The sequence below is a fragment of the Molothrus ater genome, chromosome 1 (genome assembly GCF_012460135.2).
Source record: "Molothrus ater isolate BHLD 08-10-18 breed brown headed cowbird chromosome 1, BPBGC_Mater_1.1, whole genome shotgun sequence".
Lineage (NCBI taxonomy): Eukaryota > Metazoa > Chordata > Aves > Passeriformes > Icteridae > Molothrus > Molothrus ater.
Window position 1 is genome coordinate 114,482,728 of NC_050478.2, and position 16,227 is coordinate 114,498,954.

The 16,227-nt window shown below is 39.7% G+C and overlaps 1 protein-coding gene across 3 annotated transcripts in view; it reads left to right on the plus strand.

Annotated features, from left to right (window-relative positions):
• Positions 1–16,227, plus strand: part of LYN (LYN proto-oncogene, Src family tyrosine kinase) — a 48,924-nt gene that overhangs the window by 15,861 nt on the left and 16,836 nt on the right. For all 3 annotated transcript variants that reach the window (XM_036378880.2, XM_036378881.2, XM_036378879.1), the window contains exons 2-9: positions 4,693–4,829; positions 6,012–6,060; positions 6,153–6,258; positions 6,717–6,815; positions 6,921–7,024; positions 8,481–8,630; positions 9,897–10,049; positions 15,937–16,119. In XM_036378880.2, coding sequence (XP_036234773.1) covers positions 4,698–4,829; positions 6,012–6,060; positions 6,153–6,258; positions 6,717–6,815; positions 6,921–7,024; positions 8,481–8,630; positions 9,897–10,049; positions 15,937–16,119 — 976 coding nt within the window. In that variant the 5' untranslated portion in view covers positions 4,693–4,697. The remainder of the gene's footprint in view (positions 1–4,692; positions 4,830–6,011; positions 6,061–6,152; positions 6,259–6,716; positions 6,816–6,920; positions 7,025–8,480; positions 8,631–9,896; positions 10,050–15,936; positions 16,120–16,227) is intronic.

Below are 16,227 nucleotides of genomic sequence, written 5' to 3' on the forward strand. Positions count from 1 at the left end.
CAGGCTTACAATCCTTCCTCCCCAGTAGTTTTAATTTAAGCTGATCACTCTGAGTTTTGAGACACTTCTGCCTTGACTTTGAGGGAAATGCACAGGAGTTCAGGAGATCTGATGAAGGCATCACTGTGTTACCCTGACTATGACTTGCAAAGTAGCAGCACACCAACTGGCATTCAAGGCTAGAATGAAGCATCTAAAACAGAAGAGGGCAATGGTATTGTTTTCAAATTTTGGAAGAGATATTAAAAATAGAACTATTTACTCCTCTGCTTTCTAAGCCCCCTTTAAAGCTCCAGGTGTGGAACCAGTTTGGATTTTATTTATAGATGTAAACAGTTGCTTCCTGTTCTTTGATTCAGAAGTTTAAATATAAAGCAATATTCAAGCCTCACAGTAAGTTGGGAGTTTAAATTTTTTCCCTTATTCTTAATCATGAAAAATTTGTGGTTTAAATGAAGAGTTTACTTTTTGCACTCAGTTGAATACAAATTTATTTCATTTATCTACCTGTTAAAATGCATATGTATATATCTGTTAAAACCTTAAGCCACATAGGTGTTTTGGTAAGTGATTGCTAACCTTTTCAACAACAGATATTTATTGGATAAAATACATACTTTGATAAAATAGAGCTTGTATGCTCAGTGCTGTAGTTCTAATTATTTTAAAAGTTAATTTATTATTGGAAAAGCTGAAGTATAATCTATGAAGATTTGAGAATCATTTCCATGAAGACATGACTTTGATCAAGAAAAGACCAGACATGTCAAGTGGGTTTTTAGGAAATAACTTCTAATATGCACCATATACGTTGTATGTAACAAAATCACAAGGAAGAGAATGGTTATGAACACAAAATGAAAAATGAGATCACCTTTGTAGATGATACAAAGGGTAAGCACTGGGATGAAATGAAACCCCAAATGCTGCTGATGGTGGATGGACAGGTGATGGTCACATGAAACTTGGCTGCCTGCAGCAGGAAGTATTGTGTCTTTAGGCACCTTACTTTGCTGGAAATGTAGAAAAGGGCAGATAAAGGAATTCTATTTTGGGGACAGACAGCAGCTATTAACCCTGGAAGAATGCTGCATTAGTTTCTGACTTCCACTCCTCCCAAACCATTTTGGAATGAAGACCCAAATGCTGTAGTAGTAGCAAGATGAGATAGGGGATTCAGAGAAAAAATTCAAGGCAAATGTAGACATCAAAATCAGTGTCTTGGCAAAACCTGCTGTGGAGGCTCTGTGTGATAGCTGTTATGGATGCTCCTGTGGCTTTTTGAGGGTGTCTGAACCTAGATTCTTGTCACCTCTTGCAGCTGTTAACCTAAGTACTTGTGTTTACTTTCTAGCCATAAACTACAGTATGCTCTTTGTTAAAAGAGAAGCTGTTACTTTTTTAGATATCTATTTATAAAGATTAGCAGCTATGTAAAATAGAATTTCTTTTAATTCAGTGTTAATCTTTCATGTCTAGAGGTGTGGACAGGACAATAAATGCAAAGCATGAATAGGAAGTAGTCTCCTGTATTGCAGAGCTGTTGGAATGGGAAACTTCTGAGTAGGGACTGGCAGCATTTTCTGTGATGCATAAATTATGTTTATCTCTGATAAAGAATAATGGAGTTTGGTTTGTAATGATGCTGGGCTCTCTGTATTGCTCTTTGCTTACTGTATTCTCTTTCTCTTTTTATCTGCACAAAACACTTCCTTGTGACACAGGTACAGAGCACCAGGCAAACAAACATTTACAGCAAGTAAAATGTTTTATTTATTTATACTCTCCTCCCTGCACTGCTGTTTTAGTTAGGTCAGGATGCCACTCCTGAAGCAGTTGCCCACATGCTCAGCTGTAACCTGTGTTCCGGAGCAGAACTGAAGTGCAAGAATGGGGCTGCTTTGGGAGAATGCGGTGTGGGGTTCAGCTTTAGGTAAACCCTTGTCAGCTGGCTCCTCCTAGGTGTTCAGTCCTTGGGGCTATACTGGAGTGAAAGGGGCAATAATCCCCTTGAACCAGCTGTGGGCTTCAGCACCCACAGTTGGGACTTTTTGCTCACGTAGAACCAGCTGAGTCCTGTGGGGACTGTGGACTTTCACCTCCATGAGGAAAAGATCCCAGAAAAAGCAATGCTTGATGATGAGGCTCAGGATCTTCTTTTTGTCTGAAGCCATCACAAGGGTCATCTCACAAACTGATTTGTGTGATTTCACATGGCATCAAGTAAACTTCTGTGTGATTTCAAAGCTCCTCTACATAGTTATTGCTGATCAGTTCTTACTGTCATGAACAAATGCCAACCTTGAGCTTAACACAGCCTCACAGCAGAGAACTGACAGCTGTTCATTTGCTTTCAGCTGCAGAAAAAAAATCTGAGTAAAAAATGCTTTTCTCTGAGTTTACACTGACGCTGGGCATGCTGCAATCTCTAAAGATGTGCTCAGCTTTCTTACAGGAATAGGGAAAGGGATTTTTGGCTGACTACTTAGATCAAATTACTTCATGCCCTCCACTTCAGCTGTTTGTTCTGTACAAGCAGAACTATTCAAGAGCAGAAAGGTTAGCACTTAAGTGGATAAATACCTGATCTTGCAGATACAGCAGGTAATTAAACACTGGCCTTCCTGATGTCTAGGGTGAGTTTGCAAACACCAGTCTGCCTGTGGGTGTACAGAAATTTCCTATGAACCATGAATGACAGAACAAGAGTCATCTACATACCCACAGTTAAAAATAAATAAAATAAATTTTAAAATCCTTCTCAGTATTGCAAAACAACTAGTATGCAACCCACATGTAGCTAAGCATCACAAAAATGAAAGCATTAAAATTAATCATTAAAGATGTTTGCTTCTAAGGGAAGCTCCTGCATGAAGATGTGCTCCAGTACTTTCAAATAAGTGTGGGAACACTGAAATGTTGACAGTCAAGAAGAGGAAACTTTAATTCTCTCCCTGGTCAGTGCCTACTGATTTTTTGTAAGATTCCTTTCATTTTTAGTTCCAGAGAAGACAAGAAGGGGAGCAATGGGTTTTAATGCTGCTTTAAACCAGGATCACAGATCACTGCTGAATCTTATAGACATCCAAGATGTGTCGGCAATAGGTGACAGATAATTGTCAGAAATGGTAGGAGAGGAAGTGTCCTTCTGTCATATTTAGAAGAAAACACTTTAACTGTGGATAAGACAGTGCATTGTGTGATTATGTAGTGCTTCCTCAATGGCAGGATGGGACATTAAATGAAGGTGATGTTGGAAGTTGAGACTTGCCATGTGAGACTGCTTGTTGCCTTGGTTTATTTTTGTAATCAGTTAGGATTGTGATTGTCATAGGTGTTGTTACAAAAGTGAGTTTTAACATGAACCCAGTCCAGTCTGGTTAATTTTTGTGGCTGCAAGGCTCCATCCCATTGGTACAGTTGTGTCTGCCAGTGGACACTTCTGCTACTACTTTACTTGTTCACTGCCATGAACCTATTCACTACCATGAACCTATTCACTACCATGAGCCTTTTCTATCCTAGAAATGAAGGTAAAAGTGGGATGAAAGTCTTAGAATCTGCTTTAGCTTCTCCAGCTGTGTTTGTTTACTTGAGCCTATATTTGCACTGAGCTCTTATTTTAGGTTTTACATTGTTCTTCAAAGAACTGGCTTTAAACATTAATTAGGGCAGGGGGGAGTGAGACTGTGTGCCTGCAAGGGAAAATGTGACTGTGAACCTAGCATTAGAGCACTGACCTGAAAGGAGGGAGAGAGGAGGGAAGGAGAGGGTTGAAAAGCATTCATAGTGGATTCTTTGAAGAGTAAGTATAATTACTCTCCTCGGAGGGAGGATTGTAGAGATAATGTTATATATATATATATATATATATTTGCTGGAGTACTATGTAATTGTATCATGGGATTAGCAGTCAGGTTCCAGTCATGCAGATGCTGACAGCTGTATTTCATCTGATTTAGCATGGATGCACATCCTGAGAGAAGAATTAGCCTTCTAAATGATACTGAAGAAGAAATCCTGGTGTGGTGATTTGCCATCGCTGGCACACACATCAGCTATTTTAGGCTGCTGTAACGTGCCTGTGTGAGCAAGGAGATGCACTGCTGAAGGACACAGTGGCAGTGTGTCTGCCATGGAGCTGGGACTGCACAAGTCATCAGCCTCACGTGAGAGGGATTTGAATCAAACACAGCTCCCTGCTAGACTGGCATCTGCAAAATGAAGTGTGGATATACAGGCGTTGCTACTTCCAGCTGCAGTTCTCAGAATTTGGACAGGAATTTTTTTCATATATCTTCCAGAAGAGTATTTTCTTTAAAATATACAGATGAAAGTTATCCCTGCAATAATTGCATTTTTGTTTTATCTATTCCAAAGCTCAGAGAAGTATCAGAAAGATACAAGGGGTTTGGGCAGGGAAAAGTAGATTAGGGAAAAATATAAAAAATCTGAAGAAATAGTAAATAACTGTTTACTTCTTCTGTGGACTGAGATGAGGTAATTTCTTTCCTTTGCAACAGAAAAGAGCTATCAGCGTGTGGGCCTAACCTTCAGTTCTTTTTTTTTTTCCCATGAACTATTTTATATGAGAAGGAAGAACATTTTTACTATGTAGCTCAGATGATTTCACGGGAAAGGGCTTGCTTTATGGCACAATGATTTTGTTTAACACCTTTTTTATTTCAACAGGAAATATGGGGTGTATAAAATCAAAAAGGAAAGACAATCTGCATGGAGATGGGCTAGATTTGAAGAACCAACCAGTACGTAAAACTGAACGAACTATTTATGTGAGGGATCCAACGTCCAATAAACAGCAAAGGCCAGTAAGTAGATAGTCCCAGGAGAGAATTCCTGTAGCAAGAACAAAGCATGACTGGCGTAACTTAAATTTCAATCCAAAGCATATGCATGGAAAAACTCAAATTGTGTGCAGTTCACCCTCAATGAATAAGTACCTAGAGGAATAAAAATTAAAACATGGTGGTTTGCTACTTTTTGTTTGTCATAGTTTTCTGCATAAAAAAGTAACTTAGCAGTGCTTGAGTAGATATAACCATGTCTGTAGAAGAATGCTAGGATGACTTTAGAAAACCTGAAGTAGTTTAGATCCATTTTTTAAAGCATTGGTGTAGGGTTTTTATAGCTATGGGATCCAGGTGTTGGTTATTCCATTTAAAGGCTGAAGTAATCATGGGTGATTTTATACCAGCTCTAGTCAGCTTCACTCACTGAGGGCCACTACTCAGCCTTGCCTGGGGTGTGTGGGTAAGGCTGGGAGGGTGCAGTGGTGCAGGGAGCAGCGCTGTGCTGCAGGAGGAACAGGCTAACGTGTTCCATGTGTGCTGCCTGGCATTGGAAGGAGGAGTGCTGGGATGGGGAATTCTGCTGGGTTCCAAGTGGGTTTGCTAATTTTCAGCCTGACTGGTACCTTTTTTCCCCCCACCTTCTCTACTGTGCTGAGGGAACTGTGTCCTGACTGCCCCTGTTCAGGGACCTGCTCCCTGCAGGTGTGACTGTCTCCCTGCTCTCCTCTCTCCCCAGCTGACACAGTGAACTCAGTGTGCTCTCAGTCGATGAACACACATCACAAACTCCTTTTGTTTTTTTTTAATTACTCTTTTTTTCCCTTGCACAGTCTTAGTGGCATAACCATGCTTGTAGTTCTTTAGCATGACAGCTACATGGTAATAACTGTCCTGCTTAAGTGCCCTTCAGCAGAAGTCCCAGAGCTGTGAACTTCTTCCCCACAGCTTGTGCCACACCTTCACAAGGTCTGAGCTGCTCAATTTAAAATCTAGGGGGACTTGCTATATTTTTATATTGTCAAATGAATAATGTATGTTTTTATATATAAGACATATTTTGAAGAATGGTGGGAAAAAAATCTGAGCATTTCCTTTTAAGACATATGAGATGACAGCAAAGCAACTGTATAATATGTAATTGTAATTTAAGATCATCACAAAGATCTAAAACTGCTTAATTAAAGACATATTTTATTGTAGGCAAATCCAGAAGCACAGCTCTTACCGGGACAGAGGTTTATCAGTCCAGGTATGTTTCTGTAGAAATCTCACAGCTCTGTGCTGTGCCCGTGTCAGCCTGCAAAGTGATGTGAACATGCCTTTGTCTTTCTACTTTTGTAGATGCAGAGGAGCAGGGAGTCATTGTGGTAGCTTTGTATCCCTATGATGGCATTCATGAAGAGGACTTGTCCTTCAAAAAAGGAGAAAAACTGAAAGTTATTGAAGAGTAAGTATGGCAATATTGATTGTATTGCAGATTTTCTGTGGGCTCATCTAGTTCCCTCTACAGTGCTTTAATATCCTACTTGTACCATGGGTGTATGAACAGTAAGTGAGCTCTCTTACATGTGATAGTACAAATGCTTTATGGAGTTACTCCAGGTTGCATAGGACTTTGAACAACATGCTGCAGTGGAAGGTGTTCCTGCCCATGACAGGGATGGTCTTTTAGGTCCCTTCTAACCCAAACCATTTTTGAGTCTATAGTTCTCTGATTGGCAGCTGGCCTCAGTAGCAGTGACCAAACATTGATCCAGCAGAGTCAGTGGCTTCTCAGGGCACTCGACCTCAGAGGAAAGGTTGTGCTTCTCTCTCCAGCCTGGGCAAAGCTCTCAGCAGACTAGAACCTAAATAACAATGCATCATTTTCCTTTCCTGTGAGTACTACTGCTTTTTTTTTTTCAGATCCGGAGAATGGTGGAGAGCAAAATCTCTCACGACAAGAAAAGAAGGTTTCATTCCCAGCAACTATGTAGCAAAAGTAAACACCCTGGAAACAGAAGAGTAAGTTCTCCCAGTCTCCAAATTCTGGCAAACTTCTTCACCTTGGTGGTGTATCCTTCTTGGGTGAGGAAAGAGGTGGTTTTAACTCTCTGAAATACTTTTCAGATGGTTCTTCAAAGACATAACCCGAAAAGATGCTGAAAGACAACTCCTGGCTCCTGGAAATGGTCCTGGAGCTTTCCTTATCAGAGAAAGTGAAACATTGAAAGGTAGGTTTTGGGGTGGTGCTTTGGAATGGATATAGAGATAAAAAACATGCAGTCAGTCTACACAAAAATTGGCATCAGGTGTGGAGTAATTTCAGTGCATCCTATTGTATGAATTTTCTGCCGATCTGTAGGAGTGAGAAGAATGAGAAAATTACCAGAAAAAGAGAGAAGAGAGTTGCAGGCTAATACCAAAAGATGAGATAAGGGGGGAAAAAAAGCATTACGTGTATGAGTACACTGACAAGAAGCAGGAATGAATGAAGTGGCATCTTTTCTTAATGTTTGTGACTCCTTTATTGAAAGGCATGCTGCTGTAATAGTAGCTGCTGCATTCTATAGTCTTCCATTATTGGGTCTGTATCCATTGCCATAAGTTTAAAGTTGTAGTTAGTGCATAATGAGGGTTTTCACTTCGACAGTGTAGTGGGATTCTTTTCAGAAAGCTTTTTGGTAAAATTTTGTGCTGTAAACAGAGTGCTTTGTGCTGAAAAGCTTAGTAAAGTCTCCAGGCTCTTCAGCTTTGAGAAGCCCCAGCCTGTGGACTCTGGCTGTAAGTCTGGATGGATATTCCAGCTGGATGCTGTAACACTGCATCCTGCAGAAGAAGACACATGAAGCCTTTCAGCAGGTCATGCCTCTCCACAGGCTAGCTTTTTTGGCTCTAATACTGCAGATTCTTGACTAGGTATCATCTGTAATGGGCCCGTATCATTGTGCTCTCAGCTGAAGACCCCTAAATGAAGTTCTCAAAGGAAGTTTCCTAAATTCTTCATAGGGTACTGAGAGTATGGGAAAGTACCCCCCAGAATCACTGGATATGTGTGTGAGGAGAGATAAGGGGGAGAGATCCTTTTTTATCCTTTGAAAATGTGTGAGAATCGTACAAGTAGAAGAAACAAAGAGTGCTGTAGTTAAAGGTAGATGCTCTCCTGCCCCAATTTAAATCCCAGATGATGTTAGGCTCCCTAGGACTGCCTAGGGATCGACAGATCAGCAGATCTGCTCTCCTTCCTCTATGCCTGAAGCCATCTCCAAACTATCCTTTTGCTAGCTGGCCCATGACATCCAGCATGTTCCTTTTTCAAAATGCTGATCTCCAGATTTCAGCTTTTGCCTGAGCAGGGTGACAGCCACAATCCTGCTCTCCCAGCTACTTCTACTCGAACTGGGGGACTTTCTGCAATGCTGGGCACTGACTGTGGAGCTGCCTGGAATATGGAACCAGTGAGTTTGTCGAATAAGATTGAAAAAGAAAGTGTGACCGTAAGCATTTTGGTGACCAGTTCAGGGCTGGTTTTTGCTAACTTCCTCCTGTGGATTGCAAAATGCTTTATGAGGAAATAAGGGAGCAAAAAGAAAAGCAGACAAATCGGTGATTTTCTTAGGCTCAACTGTGCATGTGTGGACTCTGTAGATTTTTGCTATGTGTTAATGAGGGTTCCTTCTTTATCCACAGGCAGCTATTCCCTCTCCATACGGGACTATGATCCAGAGCATGGTGATGTTATTAAGCACTACAAAATCAGGAGTCTAGACAATGGAGGGTTTTACATCTCTCCAAGAATAACTTTTCCTAACATCAATGATATGATCAAACATTACCAAAGTAAGTTAAATCATTTAGTGAAGTACTTATTAGAATGCAGCCATTATTTCCTGTGAAGGAAAATAAATGGTTTCTTCTTTTCTTTCAAAGCTTTTCTTTTTTCTTTTTTTTTTTCCTAAATAACTTGAGCATGCATGTTATCAAAGATAAAGTAAAACTGATTGGAACTCAAGTATTGTTGTTACCATAACCAGATCTAGTGCTGGTTGTTCTGTGGCATACCATTGTGAAATGAAAACTAGCTTTATAACACAATTCATCAAACTTAGGGTGATGTGAAGCTATAATAAGAATTGCCTACATTGTAAATAATATTTTCTTTGAGAGTAAATTTTTACTCATAATTAGCAGAAATACATATAGACTTGTGAATGTTGTCTTGTACCTAGTGTTGAGTGTGAAATTGGTTTTATTTTTCCTGTAAATGTGGGTTTTTAATTATCAATTTTTAAAGGAAGAAATATTCCATATACTTCAAAGAAATAAAATTGCACCCACATAGAATGTATATATTTATTTTAAAAAAGAAAGGGTGGGTAGAGGAAGGGACAAGTCTATCTATGTTTTAGCTGCAAAACTAGCTTCTCATTCTGCATAACCTCCTGCTGAATAGCTCCAAAATTCAGGGTTTTTTTAATCTTGTACCTGGAAATAAAGACAGGACAATAAAATGTAGGACATAAAATCACATAGTAATTTTTCAAAGCCATTCTGAGGACTTGGCCATGAAATTTTTCTGAATAGTTAGATATGTGTGCTAGCTGTTCAGCACAGCTGGAAAACCTGAGAATTATTCAACATTCATATAAAAGTTATAGCTGGTCAGTGTCTGGAGAAAAAATAATGTTGACCTACTTATGCTTGCATGCACATCTGTCTGAAACTATGGGGCAAGAAAATTTAATGACAAAATGAGAATACAGATTCCAAACCTGACTCCATTGTACATCTTAATCAACATAGTGTCAGGAATAAGATCTGATATTGTACTTACTTGGTGCAAATTGTACTAAAACCCCTTAATAATCTGACAGCAGCCAGATGCATGTAATACTTTTTTATTAAATTTGTCTCTTAATGTGAAATTTCAGATCAGAGGCACCTAAACTTCTGTGAAAGCACCAGAAAGGCTACATTTTCATCATAGCATAGTGTTATTTTGAACATTATTGTGGGCTGGCTGGTGCAATTCAGCAACGTTTGTCTCAAGTCATGCAGCACAGGAGTGTAATGTATTTTGTATTTTGTTTTTCCTTTGAAAACCAGGGCAATCAGATGGCTTATGCAGAAAGTTGGAAAAAGCTTGTATTAGTCCCAAACCTCAAAAACCATGGGATAAAGATGCATGGGAAATTCCACGGGAATCGATTAAATTGGTGAAGAAACTTGGAGCTGGTCAGTTTGGAGAAGTCTGGATGGGTAAGTTTATTCTTTTGAAATGAGTATTTAACTCTGAAGGAAGTGTTGTTTCAGAGTCATTCAAAAAAACATAGTGGACATGAACCTGATCCTGTATACTTGTAAAACAGCAAAATCAGGCCCAGAATATATCTTCTTGTGAGGAGAGAGGGCTTGTGAAAGGGGGTAGATACCTGACAAGGAAGTGGAACAAATCCTTTCAGTGTCTTTTAAAGGAAAAGAATAGTGAGTAAGCACTGTAATTTAGAAAGTCAAGGACAATCGAGTCTTTTGTTATGTTTTGAGGCAGAAATACAAGATTATAGTAAGATGCAGCTCCTGAATCTCAAAACCAATGAGCCTCTCAGAACTTTGTTTCAAATCAGAAAGTGTTAAAGAATATGAAATAGAAAGAAACAGTGTCTTTTAGTGAACTGTGGATAGAGATATCATAGTCCATTTGTGAAGAAGATGCCTCCTGCAATGTAGTGCATGGTACTGGGTGAAGAAATGTTGGGTGAAGAAAGGGAACAGACTTAACCTAAGAGTGTTGTCTGCCAGGGTGCTGCTCAGAAAATGGGTGATTCATGTAGTAAGAAGACTGGAGATTGAACAGCCCATACCTTGACTCATCAGGCAGTAATAAAACTGTCATAAGACTTACAAATTGTAAACATTAATGTATGCCCAGCAGAAAATGATAGCATTAATTATTGCAACCTGAATAACCTGCTTTGTTGGCTTACAAGCATATTTCCTCAGCCTTAGTGACTTCCTACTGGCAAGAGGCTATGCCCAGTGTCACATTCTGTGGAAATGGTTTAATCATCTTGCTTTTGAAATGCTGCCTTTTCTGACATCAGATTATTCTTTTGGCTTCTTCATTCCATGTTCTGTGTACTATTCATTGCTTACACACTTTTTGCCAGTTAGCATCTTAATTGAGGTAAACTATATCTTCCTCCCAAAGTCTTCATTAAGATGTTTTTTCAGGCCAAGTATTCTCTTAGCCTTTCCCCAAATCTGTTTTTTGGGATGTTATATTTAAGTAGGAATAAATTTGTTGTAGTTATAATAAAAGATCAGATTATGGTGATGATGATCATTATTAATTTTAAGACCTAAGGTTCTATGGGCAGAGCATTTCTGAGCAACTTAAAAGTCTTTCCCAAAGCTGGCTAGAAGACACAAGGCTATGAAGTGGTCTCTGATAATCCATGGGAGTGTGTCAGTCTGACAGGAATGTCATTGCTTTGAAGAGATGCTCTCATTTAGAATAGCAAAGCACAGACTGGTGCAGTTTGAGTGGCAAATTAAACACACTCAACTACAGTGTCAATCAGAAAGCTCTAACTGAGTCTTAGGTGCAATCTTTTGGTATAAATCATGTAAAAAGTGCAAGCAACACATCTCTAATGTAATATATCCAAATTCAGCCTTTTATCTGCCTTCACAAGAGGAGGTTTAAGAAACCCTCTAGCTATGATATACATGTATGACAATTTAGATACTAGTGAGGACAAGTGTCAACCATTGTGCAGTTATTTCTGCCTAATAAACCAGGGCAAGAAATGTTTAACTTACACTGAAACACTGTGGAAGACTTTGTGGTAGGAGCTAATCACCTGCTTGAAAATGCAGATCATTTTGGGAAGTGACTACTTCTGCACATAGACACAGAAAATAATAGAACTTTAAAAGGGTGTTTCTGCTTCAAGATGCTTCCTCTTGTTTTTGTCATTATTTTAACATCTAAACTGGGCCTGAGCCCTATGTCTGAATTGCTGCACTGTGAGAAAAACTAATGTACTGTGAAAGCAATCGCTGCATTTCCTCTTCTTTGCTTTCTTTCTGAAGCGAAAGAAGATGATTTGCATGGCACAGATCCTCTCAAATCAGGAGCATGGTTCATCTTAGAACCAAGGAAGTTCAAGATGGAAAAGCATATTAGGTCAGCTGTGTGGTGCAGGGTATCAGCAAACCCTGTGTATTGCAATGATCACCCAGGGAGTTATGTAGGAGTACTGAGCAATAATCTGGTTGCTGTGCTCTCCTGATTTGAGAGCTGGTTCTTACACTGCCTCCTCACAGAGAACAAAATTGGTTTTCAGCGATCATGTGAATTAGAAATGTTGTTCCATGGTTCCATTACTAAATAAATTTCTTCTTGATAACGGATACTTAGAATTGTGCTTTCAGAGGGAACAGTGTCCCACTCAGAGGAATTGTGCTTTTGAGTAAAGAAAGTTGTAGAGCTACTGGACAGTATCCCACAAAGAGCCACAGAGATGATGAGGGGACTGGAGCACCTCTCTTTTGAGGGAAGGCTTAGGAGGATCTTATCAGTGTATGCTGAGAGCTGCAGGAGGTATGCAAGGTGGATGGAGCCAGACTCTTCTCAGTGGTGCCCAGTGACAGGGCCAGGGGCAGCAGGCACACACTGAAACACAGAGGTTCCTTCCTAACACTCACTGTGTGAGTGGCCAAGCATGGCACAGGCTGCCCAGAGAGGTTGTGGAGTCTCCATTCTTGGAGAGAATCAAAAGCCAACTGGACAATTCCTGGACAGCCAGCTCTAGGTGTCCCTGGAGGTGTTGGATACAGATGTTTTTCACAGGTCCTTTCTGTGTTTCTGAGAGGTATAGGAATATGGAGATAATGCTGATACTGCAATGTGAAGATATGCAATTATAGCTTTTATGGTCTTTTCTTTTTAGTATCTCTATAACTACTCTCTGAGCATCCATGTGGACATCTTCCTCTTGAACAGTTTGGAGGAAATTAACTTATATTATGGAAAGAGTAAGAAAATCCTAGGAACAAAAGGCAGGCCTCCATATGCCCCCAGCACTTGGCTGTGTTCCTGTATGACCTGTGCAGAAAATCTGTTTTGTGGAATGGGCTGGTGAATCTCCTCCAGCTCTGAAAGAGTTGCTGTTACACAGAGAAAAGTTGCTAACAGTTTGCCTTTATTTTTTCTATCAATACAAGTGCAATTTTATGCATTTTATAGAGATTTTCTGGGTTTAGGCTACCCATTTAGTGTTTATGTGTGCATTTTGGTCATCAGTGCAGCCTGGGCTTTCTGCCTTCACATTTAATGGGCTGTGTGGAGATGAGTGAGAGATGGAGCTGCTGCTGCATTATTCTGCTCTGCAGCTGAATGATGGCTGTAGGAGGTGAAGGAGTGAGGTGCTGATGTGCAGTTGGATGCAGAGAAGCTGCTGTTCCTCAGACTCTTTCCCAGTACCTCCTCCAACAGTAACTGCTCCAGCCATTATCTGCCTTCTAGCAGTGTCAGATCTCCACAGCTCCAACAAGTTGTTCCAGTATACCCTGCAGGGAATTACTGGAAAAGCAGAGGAAGGAGAAAGCTGCATATTACAGGCTTGTTCACAAAGCTCTGCATCTTCACTCCTGTTCAGAAATGGTAGGCTCAACCTCACTTGTCTATTCCAAGTTCATATCACACCTTGGCCTGATTAAGCCCATGCAAGAATCTGGGGACAGCCTGGCTATGCAAGACACCTCTCTGTCTAAAAAATAGTAATCAACTGCACAATAGATACCTAAAACACTTCTTTTTTTTTTTGGAGAATTCAATTCTAATATGTAAAAAAGAACATGGCTCATTGTGTGAGACATAATCACACGATCCTCAGACTTTCATGCTAGTGCTTGCTTCGCATTTGATTCTTAACAGTGGCTAAAACTGCAAAGAGACTGCCTTCCTGCCATGGTATGACAGGTTTTTAGACCATGGAGTTCAGTGCATCTGAGCAGCTACTTTAGTGATGTGATGAAGCAGAGCAGCACTGCAAGAGCAGGGTCTATGTTTTATGCATTTTTGTTCCTAGTGAGAACTGATATGATGTGAATCATGATGCTCTGTGGTATTAATAATCCATGAAGAGAATTCTCAAGCAGGGCTAAGAGGAAAGTTAACAAGGCAAATGCTGTGATTATAGTGTAGTTTATTAATGAGTCACATCTTGCTTGCATCTCAGGTGTAAAAGATTCTCTTATTCAATAAGCTCTGAATTAGAATATAAGTAATGTGTGCTTTGGAAGTGTATTTTCTTCTGCAGTTGTTAGAAATACCAGAGTGTGCTCATAGAGCTCATGGCCATCTTGTTTTGGTGTCCCATCACTCCCAATACATGATGAAGTAAATGAACAAGAGAGAAATCCAAGATCAGCTGTTTATTTTATACAATACCAACAGAGAGTCAAGGTAGACTTCTTTACCGCAGAAAACCTCAGTATCACAGAAATGATGTAGTAAAGCAAACTATCTTTTTTGAAACAAAAGACCTGAGTTTGATGGCTATCTTTTGTGAATGTAAAATCCTGTTACATAGTTAATGTTAAGTGTGTTGGTGATAATTTCTTCACTGAAATAGTTGTATTAATTAGTATGTTCAGTAGAGAATTCAACCAATTGAGAGTGGAGCTCATGCTCTGTTTTAGGGCATGGAATGGGATAGTAGAAATGATACAAATAGTCTTTCTGCTTCTTAAACAGAGAGAAATATATTTATTTTCTGTTATTCTGATAGTTATAAATCATATACCTGAGCTTTGGCAGTGGATTTGACCTGTAACTGTAATTTCTTACTATTAGGTAACTTAGAGAAATGTCTTTGGTATGGTTTCACCTGACCATGTTTGGAAAAATAGATTTAATAATCATGCAGGTGGTGATGATTGTGGCATAGTGGCTTAGTGGTTTTTGTGCATAGTGGCTTTTCTCAGGTGATGATCCTTCTTCAAAAAAGATGCAGTGCTCAGAGCAAGCACTTAAGATCTGGAAGCTAGGTCCTTGTTTTGCCACTGATTTCTTTTGTTGGACAATAAATAGCATAAGGAAGTGGTGGATTCCAGTTTAGAAGTGTATCCATCATGGCAATGGTCTGGAGTGTTGCTGAATACGGAAGTGAGTTATTTTGTTGAGTCATGAAGGTTTTACCTCTTCTGAGAAATATTTCTACCATGTTGCAATGGGTATGGTCAGGGATAAAAGTTGCATTTTTATCCCTATTTCTCTCTCTTTTATTTCTTCATTTTTCTAATTATATGACTTCACAAGACAAACTTTAGGGTAAAGATAAACTTTAGGGTCAGTGCTTGCTACTCTACATTTTTAATGCTACTTGGACATTTATTTATTTATTGTTTAACAAACATTAAATCTGAAAATAATTTGCTGCTTTTCTCTTTACTGCTAGTTGCTTTTTATATAATTAGAATGTTATGTTAGAAAGTTTGCTAAACAGAGAAATGAGCCACAGACACAGTCTCCTCCACTCCTGGCATGGGCTGTGTGATAAGAAGTTATCACATTTTAAATCTCGTGCTGAGCACTGCAGGATTGCAGTCCTGGCAGTGTGTCCTTGGCGGTCACGAGAACCACTCAGCTGCTCTTTCCCGTAATGCTTCATTTTGAGCACCAAGGGCTACAGGAAGGATTATAAGCATGAGACTGGCATGCATGAAATAAGGGTAATCATGGGATTTAAGATACTTCAGAAATTTCCAGGCAGTCCTTGGACTCTATTGTTCTGAGGCAATTTAAGTGGACATTCATTGAAATGTGTCTTGACCAAGTATTTCAGGGGCTACTTGTGAATGGAAACTTGGTATGAAGTAAGATCATTTGCTTGCTTTATTTTTTTTCAGATAACTGATTTCTAAAAATAGGTAATGGATCATTTTTCTCTGCAGTGCTGTATAAGTTGCAAAATAAAAAGGAATTCTAGCATAAATATTTGTGCTACATCTGGCACTTGTTTTCAGGCTCTCAGCTATTCCTGGAATCCAGCCTCACCTGCATTACAAATTCCTGCTGGTCAGGACACTGTGAGCTGCAGAGTGACTTCAGTGCACTGATCATGTTCCCTCCTTGTAGGTTATTATCATAACAGTACCAAAGTGGCTGTGAAGACTCTGAAGCCTGGAACAATGTCTGTGCAAGCCTTCCTGGAGGAAGCCAACCTCATGAAAACACTTCAGCATGATAAGCTCGTTAGGCTTTATGCTGTGGTGACCAAAGAAGAGCCTATTTATATTATAACAGAGTTCATGGCAAAAGGTGAGAAAAACATTGCATCTGCATGCTGATTTGGGCTGAGCTAGAGTTAATTTTCTTCCCAGTGGCCGGTATGGGGCTCTGTTTTGGATTTGTGCTGAACAGAGAGTT